Source organism: Ranitomeya imitator, chromosome 1 (assembly GCF_032444005.1).
Source record: "Ranitomeya imitator isolate aRanImi1 chromosome 1, aRanImi1.pri, whole genome shotgun sequence".
NCBI classification, from domain to species: domain Eukaryota; kingdom Metazoa; phylum Chordata; class Amphibia; order Anura; family Dendrobatidae; genus Ranitomeya; species Ranitomeya imitator.
The window spans coordinates 30,857,003-30,878,695 of NC_091282.1; the positions used below are offsets into that span (position 1 = coordinate 30,857,003).

The window sequence follows — 21,693 nt, forward strand, 5'->3', positions numbered from 1 at the left end:
AGAGCATTGGACGGTGTTCCAGAGCACGATTTTAGTTACATTGTGCTCTTTCCCTCCTGTGTTGTCCCGACGCGGCTGTTATTACATCACGTCCCGGCTCGTCGCCATGACTTGTGTGTGTCACCATGGGACACTGTGTCTTGGCACAACCTCACTGCTGCTTCTTCTCTTCTTGGCAGAGGGCGGCGGAGAACATGTGGTTAATAGTGAGTGAAGAAAAATAATGTCTTGGGAGTGAGAAGCGCAGAGAACTTGTATGGAAAAATCCCGGGTATGGAAGTGTGGCCACATTTCCGCTCCTCTGACCTCCTCGCTGCTGGAGGAAAGCGGGAAAACTTCGGATATTGTTCTTCCCATTGTACACACAGTCCTGACAGGCCGCGGGAAGGGAGGAGGCCGAAGACTGCGGTGGCTTCCGTGTCTTGGCTTCTTGTTTTCTCGGCTGTGACAGAAAAGCTTTCTCCGGATTCTGAACCATTATTAGCGGAGACGTAAAGGATATGGACACTTTTGTTTTTGTTTTTTTGCAGTAGTGTTTTATTAAGAATTTTGCAGAATTTTAGTGATGAGCGAATATTTCAGTGTGCTCGGAATACATGTTCGAGTCCCCGCGGCTGCTTGTGTCAACCTGTGTAGCGTTAGCCTGTTTGTTAGGCGATCCATGCATGTGTTGCGCCTGTCGAACAGCCGCGAGAAATGCACCCAAACATTAATTTCGAGCATGCCGAAGACGCTCGGATAACGCCTTATTCCAGCTCATCACTCATAAGTAGAGAATTTTGTTTTCTGCATCCTCCTTGTATCACTGTACATAGGCTGCAGAATGAGTCACCAGTGATCCAGCAGCGAGCTCTTTTTGGGGTCTGTAACCTTTTTCATCTTTTTTTTATGCTAAATTATGGGCAGAAGGAGGCTTGATCTTTGCTTAAAGGGGTTGCCCTTGCAAAACGAAAGTCCCCCCCAGTAACACGGAGCCGTCCTGCGGTTGTGGAACAGTTACACCTCCATTTCCCGTGTCTGCGCAGAACAAGAAGTGACCTGTGCTGGATCACGGTGGATAACAGTAGGTGAGTATCAATTATTTTTTTTCACATCCAGGCCCTTTGGGAACCTCTCTTTTTTTTTTTTTCGCTGTAGGTTTTTTTAGTTTGTTGTTTTTTTTTTTGCACTTTTCTGTTTGGTGGATGTGTTTTTATGACCACTCTTGCTCGCTGTTCTTTTTAAATACTCTGTTGAAATGTGCGTTTTTCATTGCTTCTTTTCCCTATAGGCTTTTATGGGGGATTCTTAAAAAAATGCTTTATAGGAACCATAGCAAATTTTAAAGGGGGACAAAAGTCATCAGTTCTTACTCTTATTTCCGCCGCTCCCCTGAGCTTTCCTTTGTTATTTTTGTTTTTTTTTTGTTTTTTAATTAACTGTACAATTTGATATTTTAGCCTTTTTGATTTTATACTGCAGTCTGCCCAAGAAACAGATGGATCCATAAAATAACCTGAGCACGGATAAGAAAAACTGATGTGAGAATGTGCTCATAAAGGGATATTAACCCTTAAAAAATGGAATTTATCATAGGGATATAGAATAACTTGCGGATCTCTGGGTTGTCCAAGCAGCGGGACCCCACAGTAATGCTAGATGGGGGCTCTGTATCCCTGTTAGGAGACGAGTTGTGTGTGCGCTTCTGCTGACAGTGATTGAAGGTGAGGTTAAGCATGGCCGCCTCTTCTCCGTCCTATAAGGCCAAACTGGGCAAGATCCTCCATGAATCCAATTTGGAAGAATATGAGCTTTGAAGCTCAAAAAAATAAATAAAAAAAATCTCCCTCGAAGATCGATAATGTCCGAGCATACGGTGACTATAACCCTTAAAGTCAGTTTTAATAGGCAGAGTGGCTGCATGGAGGCAGCTGTGTGGGGAGCGGACCGTCAGCCGTCTGAGTGCAGTCACTTATGGCGCTGAGCTCCTTCTGGAGACGTGACCTCCGCTGTTTACATTTTCCTCTTGGATCTATTCCCATTTTTGGAAAAATCATTCCCCTGAGCCACAACAGTCATGGATGAACCCAGCTGACATGGGGCTGCGCACCCAGGCGAGAGGCTGGCCACCTGCCAAGGCTCGTTAGGCTGTGAGCGTGCATTATTAACGAGGAAGTGCGGGAGATGAGCGGCTGATCACTTCTGATGCCTCTTATCTCTGGAGGGTCTGAGGTATTAAGATCCAACGTGTCCTGAATTCCCTCTGACATGGTGACTGTCTACCGTAGAGCGCGGCATATACCGGCAGAGCACTTCCACCCTGCTGATGAGCCTCGGTGGAGGGCAAATGATCCCTGAGTTCCCTTCGACACGGTAGGGGTCTACCGAAGAAAACCGCGTATACCGGCGGAGCACTTCCACCCTGCTGACGAGCCTCGGTGGAGGGCAAATGATCCCTGAGTTCCCTTCGACACGGTAGTGGTCTACCAAAGAAATCCGCGTATACCGGCGGAGCACTTCCACCCTGCTGACGAACTCCAGGTGGAGCTGATCCCTGAGTTCCATCTCTTTTTATAACTTTTCACTGAGTGAAGTTTTCCTACTTATTCCGTCCGAAGCGATCCTGGTCCCAGTGCCAGGGGTCACCGAGGGCATCCATGGGGCGTATGAGAGGACTCGTCCAGATCGTTAGGTGTGGGCTGCAAACCACCTATGGACCCTTTGCTAGTGCCCATGGGGGAACTGGTGGTCTGCAGGAAAAATGTGGCAGCATGCACTGTTGTGGTCTATTGTATACAGACCAGAACTCTACAGGAAAATGAAGATGCCTCGTGTTACAGAACACCCCCAGCACCAAGAATGTTATGCAGTATATGTATGTATAATAGTTTCCATGTGAAATGCATCAGTCCTCAGGCTGCGCCCCTGGACAAGATATTCTCTTTCTGATCTCCCCCCACCTTTGTAATTCCCACAGTAAATATTGGCAGGCTCCGGCCCCCTGCGGCTATTGTAATGTATGTCTGGCCTGCTGTGTTCCTATTGGCCTGCCCTGTGTATCTGTTTCAAAGAGGAAAAAAAAAAAAAAAACTCCAAGTAAATGTGGCGCTAAGCACCTACGGATTTTTTGAATTCATCCACTTCAAGTGAAAAAATGTTAAAAAATTCATTTATTTTCTCAAAATAAAATATATTTGTAAATTTTTTTTTAAAAAACAGTACAACGCGTTTCGGCTGCTATTTTTTTAAATTTAATAATTTTTTTTTTTATAGTGCTTATTGTATTGTTTGTTCTTTTTGTTTTTTTACTACCTGATGAAGGCTGCACTGTAAAAATAGCAGCCGAAACGCGTTGTACTGTTTTTTTAAAAAATTTACAAATATATTTTATTTTGAGAAAATAAATGAATTTTTTAACATTTTTTCACTTGAAGTGGATGAATTCAAAAAATCCGTAGGTGCTTAGCGCCACATTTACTTGGAGTTTTTTTTTTTTTTTTTTTCTCTTTGAAATTGCCACCTATGTGGATCTGAAGCAGGATCAACACATAGTTCTCCAAAGTGAGCTGCACACCTTATTGGATTATACAACATACGAAGAAGAGTTGCCTAAAGAATTGATTCCTTGAGAATCTCAACGTGCATTTCTTACCGATAGAAGGTGAGCATAACTACAAATAAAAGAAATGTTTTTAACTTGTTGGTAAAAACGTATTACGCTCAGAGGAAGCGCCGCACTTGTCTCTTTTTTTTTTTTTTTTTTCCCCCCTCTTTCCCTAAACCAGGGTATTTCTAAAGACCTGTGTATCTGTGTTATATATTCTGTGTGCTGTAAATAAAGGTTGTTCTTAGACTGGAAATACTTGGAGAAGCAGTCAGCTTTTATATGCTCTCATGTAATCAAGAAATTTCTGCCAGCGTCCTTCGTTCGGAGTCTAGCAGAAGCAGAGTGGACCTCCTGAAACACGGGGTGGTACTGAAAGAGGTACCCCAGCTTGGTAGACCCCGTTACACCTCCAGCACCCGATCAGCACATGGGGCCAATCCGTGCCTGGTCTGACTCTTCATGGCCGGCTGCACACACCTGCATGTGGTGGACCGTAGGAAGAACTCCCGGAAAGACTCGGGTCTCCAGACCTGTACGAGTGGCCGTGTATACAGTTGAAACCAAGTTTCCATACACTATATATAAAGACACATCTGCATGTTTTTCTCAATATTTGACATGAAATCAGAATAAACCTTTCCCATTTTAGGTCAGTTAGGATTACCATAATTATTATTTGCCAAATGCCAGAATAAAGAAAGAGAGCGAGAATGTTTAAGGTATTTTAATTACTTACTGCAAAGTCAAAAGTTTCCATCCATTTCATTAGTATTTGGTACCATTGCCTTTAAATTGAATGACTTCGGTTAGACGTTTGGGATCTCCTTCCACAAGCTTCTCACAATAGTTGGTGGGAATTTGGGCCCATTCCTCCTAACAAAACTGGTGTAACTGATCCAGGTTTATAGGCCGCCTTGCTCGCACCAACCTTTTCAGCTTTGCCCATAAATTTTCAATAGGATTGAGATCAGGGCCTTGTGATGGCCACTTCAAAACATTGACTTTCTTATCCTTAAGCCACTTTGTTACCATTTTGGCAGTATGCTTCGGGTCATTATCCATTTGGACGACCAATTTCCGCCCAAGCTTTAACTTCCTGGCTGATGTCTTGAGATGTTGCTTCAGTATCACCACATGATCTTCTTTTCTCATGATACCATCTATTTTGTGAAGTGTACCAGTCGCTACTACAGGAAATAACCCCTCAACATGATGCTACCTCCCCCGTGTTTCACAGTGGGGATGGTGTTCTTAGGCTTCCAAGCTTCTCCCTTTTTCCTCCAAACGAAACGATGGTCAATATGCCCAAAAAGTTAAATTTTAGTTTCATCAGACCACTGGACATCTCAAAAAAATTAAGATCTTTGTTCCTGTGTGCATCTGCAAACATTAATCTGGCTTTTTTATGTTTCTTTTGGAGTAATGGCTTCTTCCTGGCAGAGTGGCCTTTCAGCCCATGTTGATACAGTACTCGTTTCACTGTGGGTATTGACACAATCTTACCAGCTTCCGCCATCATCTTCACAAGGTCTTTTGCTTTTGTCCTTGGGTTGATATGCACATGTCGGACCAATCATGTTCATCTCTGGGACACAGAACCCATCTCCTTCCTGAGCGGTATGATGGCTGGACATTCCCATCTTGTTTGTATTTGCGTATAATTTTTTGTACGGATGAACGAGGCACCTTCAGGTATCTTGAAATTGTATCCAAGGATGAGCCAGACTTGTGCAAGTCCACAACTCTCTTCCTGATATCTTGGCTGATTTCTTGAGACTTTCCCATGATGCTACGCAAAGAAGCAGTGTGTTTCAGGTGTGCATTAAAATACATCCACAGGTGTGTCTCTGATTAACTCACATGTTGCCAAAAAGCCTATCAAAAACCTAAAATTCCAGCCTTGCGCCCTTTTCAGATGTCTGGTTTTGCCTCCTGTTTTTGGCATTAACACACCCATTATTCGTTGTTTTGTTAATGGCTAGAACATGCTCATGTTCTCATTATCGTCTTTTTTGGAGCTGTTCACACATCTGTGCATCTGAAATAAAAAGAAAAACTTGTAAATCCAAGTCACCCACTGAAATGAAAGGTTCCATAAAAACATAGACGTAAATGCCTTTATTTTGTATTTATTTTTTATATTGCCTAATTAGGAGAAACTGTTCTGTTTTTTTCTTTTCCGTGTTTTTTTTTTTTTTCCAGACTCCCAAACTCCAAAACAGATGGATAAAAATTGTATCGGCGCAGGAAGTTTTTTTTTTTTATATGTCAATAAAAAGAAATTATTTGAAACATTGATAATTGAAAGTGATACATAGTGAAAAATATTAATGAAAAATTGCTTTTTTTTTTTTTTTTTTTAAAGAAAAATCACTGCTGTGTGAACACGCTCCTAAACAGTGACATGAGGGATTACTAATGACAACTAATGACAATACTGGGGCAATATTGGCAAACATGCATAAAATTGAGGACTAATTACAGTCCAAAGGTTTTGTGCACACGACAACTTTTCCAGTTTCCTCCGCTCTGTAACCGGCCTGGAAAAGTAAACATGAAAAGCGATGAAGAAGTGCACCGTGATGTAAGAGCCACTTGCTCTACTTATGTTTAGGGTTTTTTTTTTGCTCTTCAGGAGTGTAAAGACCCAAAGTGGCTGATTAAGAGTCAACAACCGAACCGCTGCCTGAATAAGTGAAAACACCGCCGGCATTCTGATTGAAAAACTTGGTGGGTGCACCGATGTCTAAAAGGGTCGTGCACATGCATTTAAGAGGTGTTTGGGTTTTTTTTTGTCTTGTTTTTGTTGTTTTTTTGCATTTAGGGGAATCGTGTTGGGAGAGACTTGAATTATGTGGAAGTGCCATTAGCAGACGTAATCGCAGTGCCAGGAGGGTGCACTGAAAGCCGTGCTGCAACACGGACACCTTACTGAATACGTCATATGCTTGAGGCTGCGGACCTGCGGCTGCTCCAGATCTTAAGGACTCGTTCAGACAGGGGTACACTTGGTCAGTGCGCTGTCCGTACATAGACCCACACGGCCGATTGTTTTAGCCGCTTATCTACCCTGAGACCAAAAAGATTCAAAATTCCTATTACCCCCAACATTCCCTGTCTGCAGTCCCCCACCCATATTAGGCTGGTTTCACATTTGCGGTTGTGTCCGCAGCGTTTCTGCCGCATACATCCGCCGCATGCGTCTTGATTTCCTATCTTTAACATTGTAGGCGCAGGTGCTTGCATTTGCATGCGTTCGCCCGCGTTTGCTTACGCATGCATTTTTTTCGCGGGTCGCGGCTGACGCACCGTGTTAGAAATTTTTGAGGCGGCAAATTTCTGTCAAATATGCGCTTCCGGATGATTGCGTTAATAAAAAAAAAACACGCATTACTGTCTATGGGAACGTATGAGTACGCATGTCTTTGTGTACGCATGCGTTTCGATGCACTTGCGTACTTCGGAATGCGTTTCGATGCGCTTGCGTACTTCGGACTGCGCATGTCCAGGAACTGATTATTATTATTATTATTTTTATTATTATTTATTTATATAGCACCATTGATTCCATGGTGCTGTACATGAGAAGGGGTTACATACAAGTTACAAATATCACATACAGTAAACAAACTAACAATGACGGACTGATACAGAGGGGCGAGGACCCTGCCCTTACGGGCTTACATTCTACAGGATTATGGGGAAGGAGACAGTAGGTTGAGGGTTGCAGGAGCTCCGGTGTTGGTGAGGCGGTAGCTTCGTTGGTGATGAGGTAGCAGCGGTGTCGGTGATTGAGACATGCCCTCCTGGAAATATCAAACGCATGCGCATAAAAAAACGCAAACGTTGCGTTTTTTTCTAACCGTCATGCGTAAGTTGATGCGGATAAAAGAATACAGCGTTAGTATGCGTTTTGCAATGCGGTTGCAGACGAGACGCTGCGGGCTGATGGAGGGGGCAATAGTGGGAGCTACGATCGCCGGGCTGCAGATTTCAGGCCATGGCAGTTTATGTTCAGACCTGCAGTCGTCTTCTCGCGGGTTCCTGCTCATTTCTTGGAAATCTCCAGAACTTTGGCGACTTTTGCTGATGAACATGATTTGGCTGAGCTGCAGCATAGTTGGAGTGCTGTCGGGTGCCATCTCGCCGCCGGCTATATACTACCTGTATATACACAACACGCCTATTGTTTATTAAAGTCATTAAATGGTACAATTATTAATCAAACGTGTGGGAAAGCGACCCAACCGGTTCTGTGCAGGGAAGGTGTTTGTTTTGGAGGAGAGCACACAAGACTATCACCTCCGATTACGTCAATAAATTCAGTCTTACAAGAGAAATAAATCATCGAGTGTTCTGATCGGTAACCGGACGGCTAAAGGAGAACTCCGCGGTAATCCCGCAGATCCGTGCTGCGAAGTATGGTAAATCACTTTACTTCTCCTCCTCTCCACTTATCTTGTGATCGTTGTCAGTTACATTGGGTTTTCCTTCTCCGTACACTGTACTGGATACAATTGTACAATGCTCTGTGAGCTAAACAGCCTAGACTCCACACTGACGCATTGTAGTAGAGCAGCAGATTATATGTTTAGCTCACAGAGCATTGTCCAACATTAACAGTCCGAGTCATTATTGTACTTTGTTGTTGTTTGTTTTTTGTTTGTTTTTTTACACCAAATTCATCATTCCATTTGTGCCTTTTTTTGTGTCTGTTATTTGTGTTGTGTTTTTCTTTTATTTATTTATTTTTTTAAGTTTAAAACTCTGGGTAGAGTTTGGCATTTCCATATTTTTTTTTTGCCTAATTCATCATTATTTTTTTTTTTTTTTTTAACTTTTCAAAAAAGATTAAAAAAAATTGTCACCTATGTACTCCGAGCCCTTCCTCAGACAGATTTTATGTATCCCAGATAGATTTAATGTTGAATCCGTTTTATTACTTTTAATAAACTAGTACCAATAAGGCAATGTGCACACGTTCAGGTTTTTTCATGTTTTTTTTTCGCGCTAAAAAAGGTATAAAAACTCATAAAAACGCATACATTATGCATTCTGCATGTTTTGTGCACATGGATGCGTTTTTTTTCCGCGAAAAAACGCATCACGGTAAAAAAAAAAAAGAGCATGTTCGTTATTTTTGCGGATTTTCTGCGTTTTTCCCGCAATTCTATGCATTTGGGAAAAAACGCACCAAAAAACGCGGTAAAATCGCGGTAAAAACGCATGCGGATTTCTGGCAGAAATGTTCGGTTTTTGTCAGGAAAATTTCTGCAAGAAATCCTGACGTGTGCACATACCCGGAGTCAGACAGGAGAATCGAATTCTGAGTCCGAGATGTTGTACGATGTCACTCGGAATTCTCGTGAATCGTCCGATAATGGTGGATAATGGTCCCAGTTGCTCTATCAGAGAAAGTAAATAAAAGAGAAAACAAACACGAGAGGGAAGATAAAAGAAAAAGGGGTGAAAAGAATGGGGTGCCGCAATAGTAAGACCCGGGTCGTAGCTTAAGAAAAGAGTTTGGAAGTTTTCAGAGTCTTTAGATTCTTCCCATTGGTGCCATCTGCAAGAATTTCCCCCAATCTGGGTTTTCAGCAGAATTTTTTTTTTACATTTTTCTTTAAAAAATGATGAACCAGCCCAAAGTTTTCTAGAAGGTTGTAGAACTTTCTGTTTCCACAGAGATGAAGCGTCTTCTCTTTGCTGCCGTGTCTGCTCGGTGTATCACACCCGGCCCCGGGCGGACGTGTTCGGGGCCACGGGGAGCCTTAGTCTTGTTTGCTATCGGACTTGTAAATGGAGCGATTCCAATAATAATTATTGTGTGACGGATTTAGGTCTCATCTGGATCCTGACGACGGCTCTAAACCGCGGCGGATTCAGGCGGCAGCTGCTCCGATATGTTTTATAAACAGTTGTGTTTGTGTTTTATTAATGAGCCCATTGTATGTGATGAAGGCAGCGCTGGGGCAGCGCGCAGGTGGCAGGCTTGGCACAGACCGTCCACCGGAGTGACGACACAGGAGGAGGCAGAGACCGTCCACCCGGGTGACGACACAGGAGGAGGCATAGACCATCCACCGGAGTGACTACACAGGAGGAGGCACAGACCATCCACCCGGGTGACGACACAGGAGGAGGCATAGACCATCCACCGGAGTGACTACACAGGAGGAGGCACAGACCATCCACCAGAGTGATGACACAGGAGGAGGCACAGACCGTCCACCGGAGTGACGACACAGGAGGAAGCACAGACCGTCCACCAGAGTGACAACACAGGAGGAGGCACAGACCGTCCACCAGAGTGACAACACAGGAGGAGGCACAGACCGTCCACCAGAGTGACGACACAGGAGGAGGCACAGACCGTCCACCGGAGTGACTACACAGGAGGAGGCACAGACCATCCACCCGGGTGACGACACAGGAGGAGGCATAGACCATCCACCGGAGTGACTACACAGGAGGAGGCACAGACCATCCACCAGAGTGATGACACAGGAGGAGGCACAGACCGTCCACCGGAGTGACGACACAGGAGGAGGCACAGACCGTCCACCAGAGTGACAACACAGGAGGAGGCACAGACCATCCACCAGAGTGACGACACTGGAGGAGGCACAGACCGTCCACCGGAGTGACGACACTGGAGGAGGCACAGACCGTCCACCGGAGTGACTACACAGGAGGAGGCACAGACCGTCCACCAGAGTGACGACACAGGAGGAGGCACAGACCGTCCACCGGAGTGACGACACAGGAGGAGGCACAGACCGTCCACCGGGGTGATGACGCAGGAGGAGGCACTGACCGTCCACCGGAGTGACGACACAGGAGGAGGCACAGACCATCCACCGGAGTGATGACACAGGAGGAGGCACAGACTGTCCACCGGAGTGACGACACAGGAGGAGGCACAGACCGTCCACCGGAGTGACAACACAGGAGGAGGCACAGACCGTCCACCAGAGTGACGACACTGGAGGAGGCACAGACCGTCCACCAGAGTGACGACACTGGAGGAGGCACAGACCGTCCACCAGAGTGACGACACTGGAGGAGGCACAGACCGTCCACCGGAGTGACTACACAGGAGGAGGCACAGACCGTCCACCAGAGTGACGACACAGGAGGAGGCACAGACCGTCCACCGGAGTGACGACACAGGAGGAGGCACAGACCGTCCACCGGGGTGATGACGCAGGAGGAGGCACTGACCGTCCACCGGAGTGACGACACAGGAGGAGGCACAGACCGTCCACCGGGGTGATGACGCCGGGGAGGCACAGACCGTCCACCAGAGTGACGACACAGGAGGAGGCACAGACCGTCCACCCGTGTGATGACGCAGAGGAGATACAGACCGTCGTGATGACGCAGAGGAGATACTGACTGTCCACCGGGGTGACGACGCAGGAGGAGGGACAGACCGTCCACCGGGGTGATGACGCAGAGGAGGCACAGACCGTCCACCGGGGTGACGACACTGGAGGAGGCACAGACCGTCCACCGAGTTGAAGACGCAGGAGGAGGCACAGACCGTCCCAACGGGGTGACTGCACAGGAGGAGGTACAGACCGTCCACCCGGGTGATGACGCAGAGGAGATACAGACCGTCCACTGGGGTGACGACACAGGAGGAGGCATAGACCGTTCACCCGGGTGAAGACGCAGGAGGAGGCACAGACCGTCCACCCGGGTGACTACGCAGGAGGAGGCACAGACCGTCCACCCGGGTGACTACACAGGAGGAGGCACAGACCATCCACCGGGGTGATGACGCAGAGGAGGCACAGACCGTCCACCGGGTTGAAGACGCAGGAGGAGGCACAGACCGTCCACTGGGTTGAAGACGCAGGAGGAGGCACAGACCGTCCACCTGGGTGACTACACAGGAGGAGGCACAGACCATCCACCGGGGTGATGGCGCAGAGGAGGCACAGACCGTCCACCGGGTTGAAGACGAAGGAGGAGGCACAGACTGTCCACTGGGTTGACGACACAGGAGGAGGCACAGACCGTCCACCCGGGTGATGACGCAGAGGAGGCACAGACCGTCCACCGGGTTGAAGACGCAGGAGGAGGCACAGACCGTCCACCGGGGTGACTGCACAGGAGGAGGCACAGACCGTCCACCGGGGTGACTGCACAGGAGGAGGTACAGACCGTCCACCCACGTGACGCAGGAGGAGGCGCAAACCGTCCACCCAGGTGACGACATCGGAGGAGGCGCAAACCGTCCACCCGGGTGACGACACAGGAGGAAGCGCAGACTGTACACCCGGCTGACTACACATGAGGAGGCGCAGCATGAGGATTTTACAATGGGGTCTGCGTGATTGGTGGGCACATATTGGTGACAATGGATATTAAAGGTGTTGTTCCCTTTTAAGAAAACGTCCTGCTATAAAATGTTAGGCTACTTTCACACTAGCGTTTTTTTCAATACGTCGCAATGCGTCGTTTAGGGGAAAAAACGCATCCTGCAAAGTTGTCTTCAGGATGCGTTTTTGCCCCATAGATTAACATTAGCGACGCATTGCGACACATTGACACACATCGCAACCGTCGTGCGACGGTTGTGGCGGACCGCCGGGAGCAAAAAATGTTACATGTAACGTTTTTTGCTTCTGACGGTCCGCCATTTCCGACCGCGCATGCACGGCCGGAACTCCTCCCCGCACCTCACAATGGGGCAGCGGATGCGCTGGAAAAATGCATCCGCTGCACCCGTTGTGCGGCGCATTCACTGCTAGCGTCGGTACCTCGGCCCGACGCACTGCGACGGGCCGAGTACAACGCTGGTGTGAAAGTAGCCTTAGCGGACTTCACATCCAACAGCTCTGCAGCCAATTGGCAGGGATAACGTCACCTCAAAAGCTCTGCAGCCAATTGGCAGGGATAACGTCACCTCAAAAGCTCTGCAGCCAATTGGCAGGGCTGGCGTTGCAGCAACAGCACTGCAGCCAATCGGCAGGGCTGACGTCGCAGCAACAGCACTGCGGCCAATCGGCAGGGCTGACGTCGCAGCAACAGCACTGCGGCCATTCGGCAGGGCTGACGTCGCAGCAACAGCACTGCAGCCAATCGGCGGGGCTGACGTCGCAGCAACAGCACTGCGGCCAATCGGCAGGGCTGACGTCGCAGCAACAGCACTGCGGCCAATCGGCAGGGCTGACGTCGCAGCAACAGCACTGCGGCCAATCGGCAGGGCTGACGTCGCAGCAACAGCACTGCGGCCAATCGGCAGGGCTGACGTCGCAGCAACAGCACTGCGGCCAATCGGCAGGGCTGACGTCGCAGCAACGGCACTGCGGCCAATCGGCAGGGCTGACGTCGCAGCAACGGCACTGCAGCCAATCGGCAGGGCTGACGTCGCAGCAACGGCACTGCAGCCAATCGGCAGGGCTGACGTCGCAGCAACGGCACTGCAGCCAATCGGCAGGGCTGACGTGACGTCAGCGGCACCTCAGCAGCTTTTGCAGTCTGCATGGTCTTGGACGTCTGTAAGAAATGTCTCACATGTGTCCTATACCGGAAACATTCCTGCACTGTGTGCTTGTTCCTCTTATTTCCAGGGGACCCATACAGGACATTTTAAAGGTGTTAGACCCAGGTAAAAAAAAAAAAAAAATCAAAACATGTCTGTTTTTTTCCGGAAACAGTGCCTCTACCTCTCTCCAGGTTGTGTCTGGTATTGCAGCTTAGCCCCATACCCTTCAGTGTAGCTGAGCGGCCATACCAGAGCCAATCAATGGACGGGTGGCTTTGTGGGGGGGTAGGCTGCTATTTCTGGAGAAATGTAATCCTGTGTTTCGTAGTGTGTCCGACCCCTTTAAATGTCCCATATTAACAATTTTATATTAGATTTCCAGTATGTGAGGAGCGTCTTACCGGCACCATTAGCGATTATGCACTTCTAGAAGGAAATCGAAGCCGCCTCCATGCCCCGTGTGGTTTTCTTATTTCGTTTTAAAGCTTTGATTTGATCATTAATGTGAGAATTATCTCCGAAAAAATCGTTCTGTGAAATACAGGACTGGAAAGTTTCCAGCTGAAGTTGATAACTCGGAAAATACTAAATTCTGCATAGGCAGCAACCATACAGCTTGGAATAATGATGTGAGCTTTGCCATCTTGGTCGCTGTCTCATGTAGAGCGCAACAGCCGATGTTGATAAACTCCTCTACACTTAAGAGCTCTGCATAGGCAGCAAGACAGATGATTAGCACCTAAAGAAGGAAGACGATATTGAATCAAGTGGAGTGCACATAATACATGCACATGATTCAGAAATGTCCTCATTCACTACTCAGATCTGCTTTTATATTTTAACACTTTTTGTAACCCTAGTTAGGATTGTGGTCAAAGCTGGGATAGGGATAGGGTTGGGGTTAGAGATAGGATGATGGATGGGATTAGAGCTAGGGTTTGGGTACAGTGTTGGGTTTCGAGCTAGGGTCAGGGTTAAGGTTTGAGATAGGATTATGGATAGGGTTAGAGCTAGGGTTTGGGTACAGGGTTGGTGTTAGAGCCAGGGTCAGGGTTAAGGTTTGAGATAGGATTATGGATAGGGTTAGAGCTAGGGTTGAGGTACAGGGTTGGAGTTGGAGTTAGGGTCAGGGATAGGGTTCGGGTTAGATCTAGGGTTTTGGATAGGGTTAGACCTAGGGTTTTGGGTATAGGGTTAGGATTAGAGATAGGGTAAGAGCTATGGTCAGGGATAGGGTTGGGGTTAGAGATAGGAGGATGGATAGGGTTAGATCTAGGGTTTGGGTACAAGCTTGGTGTCTGAGCTAGGGTTAAGGATAGGGTTGAGGACTGAGATAGGATTATGGATAGGGTTTGTATACAGTCTTCGGGTAGGAGTTAGGGATAGGGTTGGGGTTAGAGATAGGATTATGGATAGGGTTAGAGCTAGGGTTTGTGTACAGGCTTGGGGTCGGAGTTAGGGTTAGGGTTGTGGTTAGAGATAGGATTATGAATTGAGTTGAAGCTGGGGTTTGTGTACAGGCTTGGGGTCAGACCTAGGGTTAAGGATAGGGTTGGGGTCTGCGATAGGATTATGGATAAGGTTAGAGCTAGGGTTTGTGTACAGGCTTGGGGTCGGAGTTAGGGATAGGGTTGGGGTTAGACCTAGGGTTTGTGTACAGGATTGGGGTCGGAGTTAGGGTTGGGGTTTGAGATAGGATTATGGATAGGTTTAGAGCTAGACTTTGTGTAGAGGCTTGGGGTCGGAGTTAGGGTTGGGGTTTGAGATAGGATTATGGATGGGGTTAGAGCTAGAGTTTGTGTACAGGCTTGGGGTTGGAGTTAGGGATAGGGTTGGGGTTAGACCTAGGGTTTGTGTACAGGATTGGGGTCGGAGTTAGGGTTGGGGTTTGAGATAGGATTATGGATGGGGTTAGAGCTAGAGTTTGTGTACAGGCTTGGGGTTGGAGTTAAGGATAGGATTGGGGTTTGAGAGAGGATTATGGATAGGTTTAGAGCTAGAGTTTGTGTACAGGCTTGGGGTTGGAGTTAGGGATAGGGTTGGGGTTAGACCTAGGGTTTGTGTACAGGATTGGGGTCGGAGGTAGGGTTTGGGGTTTGAGATAGGATTATGGATAGGGTTAGAGCTAGGGTTTGCGTACAGACTTTGGGTTGGAGTTAAGGATAGGATTGGGGTTTGAGATAGGATTATGGATAGGTTTAGAGCTAGACTTTGTGTAGAGGGTTGGGGTATGAGGTAGTATTATGGATAGGTTTAGAGCTAGACTTTGTGTACAGGCTTGGGGTCGGAGTTAGGGGTAGGGTTGGGGTTAGAGCTAGACTTTGTGTACAGGCTTGGGGTCGGAGTTAGGGTTGGGGTTTGAGATAAGATTATGAATCGGGTTAGAGCTAGGGTTTGTGTTCAGGGTTGGGGTCAGGGATAAGGGTTGGTGTTAAGGTAAGAGATGGTATTAGAAATAGGGTTAATATTACAGATAGGCTTTGGGGTTGATCTAGGGATAGATTTGCAGCCGGTTTATCATGACGTAGAGAATGACTGGTCAAGACAACAAGCGTAGTTCTTGAATATGAGTAGAAATTGAATGTGCTTCTTTGTGTAGGAGACGCCTTCTTGTCACTTATTGGGAGTCACATAATATATTATTAAACTGCTTGCACCAACTTTCCTTGGGCAGAGAACTGGGTTCCTGGCAGAGTTGGCCGATGTCCCGTGGCGCAGCGCTTCGGATGCGGCTTGTGTGAATGGCACTGAATGAAGGTTTGAATTAAACTGCGGAATATATTCGCTTAGTCGCCTCCTCTTGACTCTGCTCATCCAGTAATCATGAATAATGGATGCTTTGTGGGGGTGGAGGGGGATCTTTTTTCTCGGCGAGGGGTCACAGCGACTAGTTTATTCAGAGGCTGCCAGTCTTGGATTGCAGGTGTATAAAGCTGTGGCCGCCCAGCAGCCGCCCCTCCGCCCCTGACTGGTGTAGGATATCCAGATTAATGGGACGTTTGGCCGCACGCCTTGTACTGTGTGATGTAATTGTTACAGGTGAAACAAAGACATGGGAATAATATGTAGGGGCAGCGAGCGACTGTATTAATTAATGTTGAATTGCTGTAATAGATTGTATTTTTTAATTTAAATTTTTTTTTTTTGCAGGATGTTGTGGATCAGTTAAAAATGCAGCTGATGACAACGTAGCGAAACCCCAAGAGTTGTGAGGAGAATGTGGAGTATTGTCGGTGCGGTCAGTGTCCTGGCTGCTTTCCAGTGTCTGCTGCCCCGTGTCTGCAGCCAGGGGTCCGGTGAGTGACCAGTAAGGGGAGGTCCCCGCATGTTGGGGTCCTCTCTATTCTATCTAATTATGGCTTCCCAAAGTATAGTATAATATTGTGCAAGTATAATACCGCCATACAGTGATAAGTAACTATGCTGGTCACACATAGCGCTGCCGTATGTTACCTACATACAGTAATGGCGCCATATAGTGAGCACATCACAGCCGTTATACAAAGCCTAATCAGAGCTGTATCTGGCGTCCGGCTAGCTGTACACACTAGACGGCCATGGACTGAACACTCGATCACATGATCATCATCTCTCCCGACCCTTCCATACACAAGGCCAAGCATGCAGGTATTCTCAGGAGGAAGCCGGAAATAAGATCCTGTCGTCCTCCTCCTGGCGCCTCTGTCCCCATCCTCCTTTTTCTTCTGGCGCCTCCATTGTCGTTCTCTTGGCACCTCTGTCATCATCGTCCTCCTTCTCTTTTTCCTGGTTCTCCAGTCATCGTCCTCCTCTTCTTTCTCCTGGCGCCTCCGTCACTCTTCGTCCTCCTCCTCCTCTTCTTTCTCCTGGCGCCTCCGTCACTCTCTTCGTCCTCCTCCTCCTCTTCTTTCTCCTGGCGCCTCCGTCACTCTCTTCGTCCTCCTCCTCCTCTTCTTTCTCCTAGCACTTCCATAGTCGTCGTCCTCTTCTTTCTCCTTGCGCCTCCATAGTCGTCGTCCTCTTCTTTCTCCTGGCGCCTCGGTCATCATCCTCCCCCTTTTCTTTCTCCTGGCGCCTCTGTCGTCATCCTCCTCGTTTGACCCCGACTCCTCCATAGTCATCCTCCTCTTCTTTCTCCTAGCGCTTCCATAGTCATCCTCCTCTTCTTTCTCCTGGCGCTTCCATAGTCGTCGTCCTCTTCTTTCTCCTGGCGTCTCCGTCATCGTCTTTCTCCTGGCATCGTCGTCATCCTCCTTCTCCTTTGCCTCACTGTGCCTCTTTTCTCCTGCCACCTCCATTGTTGTCCTCCTTTCTCTCTCCGTCCTTTCTCCTGGCGCCCTCATAGTTATCCTCCTTCTTTTTCTGCTTGCACCTCCGTCATCTTTCTTCTCATCTTTCTCACGGCGCCTCCGTCGTCCTCCTCCTTTCTCACTGCGCCTTTTTCGTCCTCCTTTTTCTCCCGACGCCTCCATAGTCATAGCGTCCTCAATTTTCTCCTGGTGCCTCCATTGTCATTCTTTCTCCTAGCTTTGTTGGGGGCAAAAAAAAAGTATTGTGCAAGTTAAAATCCCAGTGCCGGATCCTCATGTTCCCTGGCATCAGACATCGGGGGAGAGTTGGGGGCTCCTATACAGTAGCCGGTCAGCAGGTCCGTCCACAATTTGTGCTCGGCCGGTAAACCTCTATGTATGGACGGCTTCAGAAGTGTTTGTAGCCGGCTGCATCTGCTAGCTGCTATTAGACAGTGAAGACCCTGAATCTCTGGTGACCCCAGACTGGTTGGGTTTAATTAATTGCTTATTAATGGTCGCAGTTTCTGCCAGGAGCAATTGTATCAGTTTATTAAGGCCCAGCTAATACTCTGTGCATAGAACTCATGCTCCTGTTTTGGGACTATGAGGACCCGGTGCGCGGACGTCCGTGTGAACGGAGACCTCAGGACCTGACGCGTAGACGTCCACATGAGCGGAGTCCTAAGGACCCAGCGCGTAGACGTCCGCGTGAGCGGAGTCCTAAGGACCCGGCGCGTAGACGTCCGCGTGAGCGGAGTCCTAAGGACCCAGCGTATAGACGACTGCGTGAGCAGAGTCCTGAGGACCCAGTGTGTAGACGTCCACATGAGCGGAGTCCTAAGGACCCGGCGCGTAGACGTCCGCGTGAGCGGAGTCCTAAGGACCCGGCGCGTAGACGTCCGCGTGAGCGGAGTCCTGAGGACCCAGTGTGTAGACGCCCACGTGAGCGGAGTCCTAAGGACCCGGCGCGTAGACGTCCGCGTGAGCGGAGTCCTAAGGACCCGGCGCGTAGACGTCCGCGTGAGCGGAGTCCTAAGGACCCGGCGCGTAGACGTCCGCGTGAGCGGAGTCCTAAGGACCCGGCGCGTAGACGTCCGCGTGAGCGGAGTCCTAAGGACCCGGCGCGTAGACGTCCGCGTGAGCGGAGTCCTAAGGACCCGGCGCGTAGACGTCCGCTCCCTTCAGTTATGTAACAGATTTTTTTTTTTTTTTTTGCTGGTCTTTGGCTACAACCTCGGCTAATAATGGGGATATCCGCTCTGCACTCGGCCATAGTGGCAGCTTCAAGTGCTGCACTAATAAAAGTCATGAAAATGTTGAGTGTGGATTGTAAAACTGACAGACATGGGATAAATCGTAAGGGATTTTTGGCAAAAATGTAAAAATATTGTCTCCTCGGAAGACGAAAAACCCATAAATCAGCGGAGATATTAACGCTGGTGGTCGTGCATAAAGGTGCCCGATCCTCATCTATAAGCGCAGCAGGTCGGGGGCTTGGGCCTGGGGCAGTATGGAGCTGGAACACTGATGGAACGTGCCCCCGTAATTAGTGCCAACACCCCCAGAGACACCGCAGATGCCTGTAATGTTCTATGGGAGCTACACATGGGGTCACCGCAGTGCTGCCCGTCTCCCTGATTTCTGACTTCTCCTTTTTCAGTCTCTTCAGATTTCTTCAGGAACCTTGACTGCCTGACGCATGATTTTGAAACCATGTCCTGCCGGTGGGACACCCCGCACCCCTCCGACCGGATCATCGTCTACAAGGTTTGCTCCAGGTAAGAAACCTAAACTTCTTCTGGCAGCTGCAGACAGTGTGATGACCGATCACTTATGGATTTCCCCTACAATAATTAAAGGGGATTTCTAGATTTATATTTAAACGAAAAAGGGTGATCGATATAAAAATCAAAAGTTTTATAACTTTCTAACGATGATGTACAATAACAAATTGTATTGTGGTACCGTGTTAGCCAGAAAAATACTTCTGTCATCATTGGGCAGAAAAGTATTCACATCGATAACGTTCTAACAAACTTCTAGAATTCTGGCCCTCAATGGATGAGAAGACGAGCGGCAGCAACCTGCACCCAGCGGAGAGGAGGATCCAATGTATCCCCTGCAGACAATGAGCTGAACATCCCAGACTGATACATTGCCGCTCACAGAGCATTGTCTGCCCTCATAAAGCATGTGCGCATTATAGACGGGTCCGCAGTCAGTCAGCTGACCCGGCCCATCCATCTATTATATAAGCTCGCTCCTTTCAGTAGTCCACAGACAATACTAGATTTCAATCTGAGGAAACGTGATCACAAACCCAGCGAGGTCATGGAGGTGACGGGCCGGAGCCGCAGCGACGTCCACACATGTGATGGTATAGGATTACATTACGGGGTCTTCTGTGCCGCAGGTCCGGAATCTCAGCCGCATGTTTCGAAACAACTGGAAACAAGTTGGAAGTGGAGTTCCCAGTCTTCTCTGTGTCCGACATCAGCATAGAAGCTATAGACGTCCCGGGGAACCCGTCCATACGGTTTCAGAAGACCTCCTTAGATATTCGTAAGTCTCCTGTATCCTTATACACATCCACCATTGGAGGTCAAAAGGCATCATGTCAATTCACAGCTATTATAGCCCCTCCATGCCGTTACATATTGTTATTGCGCCCCCTGCCGTTACATACTTGTTATGGCGCCCCCTGGTGTTACATACTTGTTATGGCGCCCCCTGGTGTTATATACTAGTTAGGGCGCCCCCTGCTGTTACATACTTGTTATGGCGCCCCCTGGTGTTATATACTAGTTAGGGCGCCCCCTGCTGTTACATACTTGTTATGGCACCCCCTGGTGTTACATACTTGTTATGGCGCCCCCTGCTGTTACATACTTGTTATGGCGCCCCCTGGTGTTATATACTAGTTAGGGCGCCCCCTGCTGTTACATACTTGTTATGGCGCCCCCTGCTGTTACATACTTGTTATGGCGCCCCCTGGTGTTACATACTTGTTATGGCGCACCCTGGTGTTATATACTAGTTAGGGCGCCCCCTGCTGTTACATACTTGTTATGGCGCCCCCTGGTGTTACATACTTGTTATGGCGCCCTCTGGTGTTATATACTAGTTAGGGCGCCCCCTGGTGTTACATACTTGTTATGGCGCACCCTGGTGTTATATACTAGTTAGGGCGCCCCTTTACATTATACCTGCTGTTACATACTTGTTAAGGACAGCCCAGGAGTGCCGACATTGCGGATGTGGCGATGAGCATCTCTTAGAACCCCCTTATATATTGAGCCCCGCCGGTCTCTGATTTCCCTGGTGCAGCGGAGGATGGGTGGATTCTTCTTCCTCTTTACATCCGGTGCTGACACGTTGTATCCCGATGCGCCCGATCCACTGATTAGAAGGATCTCATTAGTGAGATGGATGTAATGGCCGCTTGTTTCCTTCCTCCCTGTGCTCTTCTATCTGGAGTCTGTGTTTCTTGCAGCCTATGTTCCCTATCCTCCGGAGATTCGCTCCCTGGTTGCCGATTATCAGTCCGACCTGCTGTCCGTGGACTGGGCTGTGAACGCCACGTCGATGCTGGACGGGGTGAAACTGACCTGCGAGATGAACGTGCTGCGAGGAGACAACCTGCTGGCCCTGAACGTAGGTCCCTGTGTGCACAGCGCCCTGGGGGACAGGACGGGTATATGTAGCGGCACTAGGACAGGAAGGGAAGCCAAATGAGCCTGACGGGGAGAATGGACCCCGGCCCCCAGCTGTGATCCCCTACACTGTAGCATCAGAAAACAAAATGATCTCTCCTCCACGGTGTACACAAGACCACCAGGGGTAAATAACCTCATTACTCTAGACCATCAGTGGTAAATGACCTCATTACTCTAGACCACCGGGGGTCAATGACCTCTTAACTCTAGACCACCGGGGGTAAATGACCTCATTACTCTAGGCCACCAGGGGTCAATGACCTCATTACTCTAGACCAGTGTTCCCCAACTCCAGTCCTCAAGAGCCACCAACATGTCATGTTTTCAGGATTTCCTTAGTATTGCCCAGGTGATGGACTTGCCTGTGCAGGTTTGACAATTATCATCTGAACAATACTAAGGAAATCCTGAAAACCTGACCTGTTGGTGGCTCTTGAGGACTGGACTTGGGGAACACTGCTCTAGACCATCAGTGGTAAATGACCTCATTACTCTAGACCACCGGGGGTCAATGACCTCATAACTCTAGACCACCGTGGGTCAATGACCTCATAACTCTAGACCACCGGGGGTAAATGACCTCATTACTCTAGACCACCGGGGGTAAATGACCTCATAACT

At 48.5% G+C, this 21,693-nt stretch overlaps 1 protein-coding gene across 2 annotated transcripts in view; it reads left to right on the top strand.

The window, feature by feature from the left end:
* Positions 1-21,693, top strand: part of LIFR (LIF receptor subunit alpha) — a 68,891-nt gene that overhangs the window by 24,312 nt on the left and 22,886 nt on the right. Inside the window, exons 1-5 of one of the 2 annotated variants that reach the window (XM_069745930.1) lie at positions 7,879-8,010; positions 16,236-16,381; positions 19,017-19,134; positions 19,770-19,918; positions 20,850-21,010. In XM_069745930.1, the coding sequence (XP_069602031.1) occupies positions 16,303-16,381; positions 19,017-19,134; positions 19,770-19,918; positions 20,850-21,010 (507 nt within the window). In that variant the 5' untranslated portion in view covers positions 7,879-8,010; positions 16,236-16,302. Of the gene's footprint in view, positions 1-7,878; positions 8,011-16,235; positions 16,382-19,016; positions 19,135-19,769; positions 19,919-20,849; positions 21,011-21,693 lie in introns of those variants that run through there. The other variant, XM_069745929.1, reaches the window with a different exon arrangement.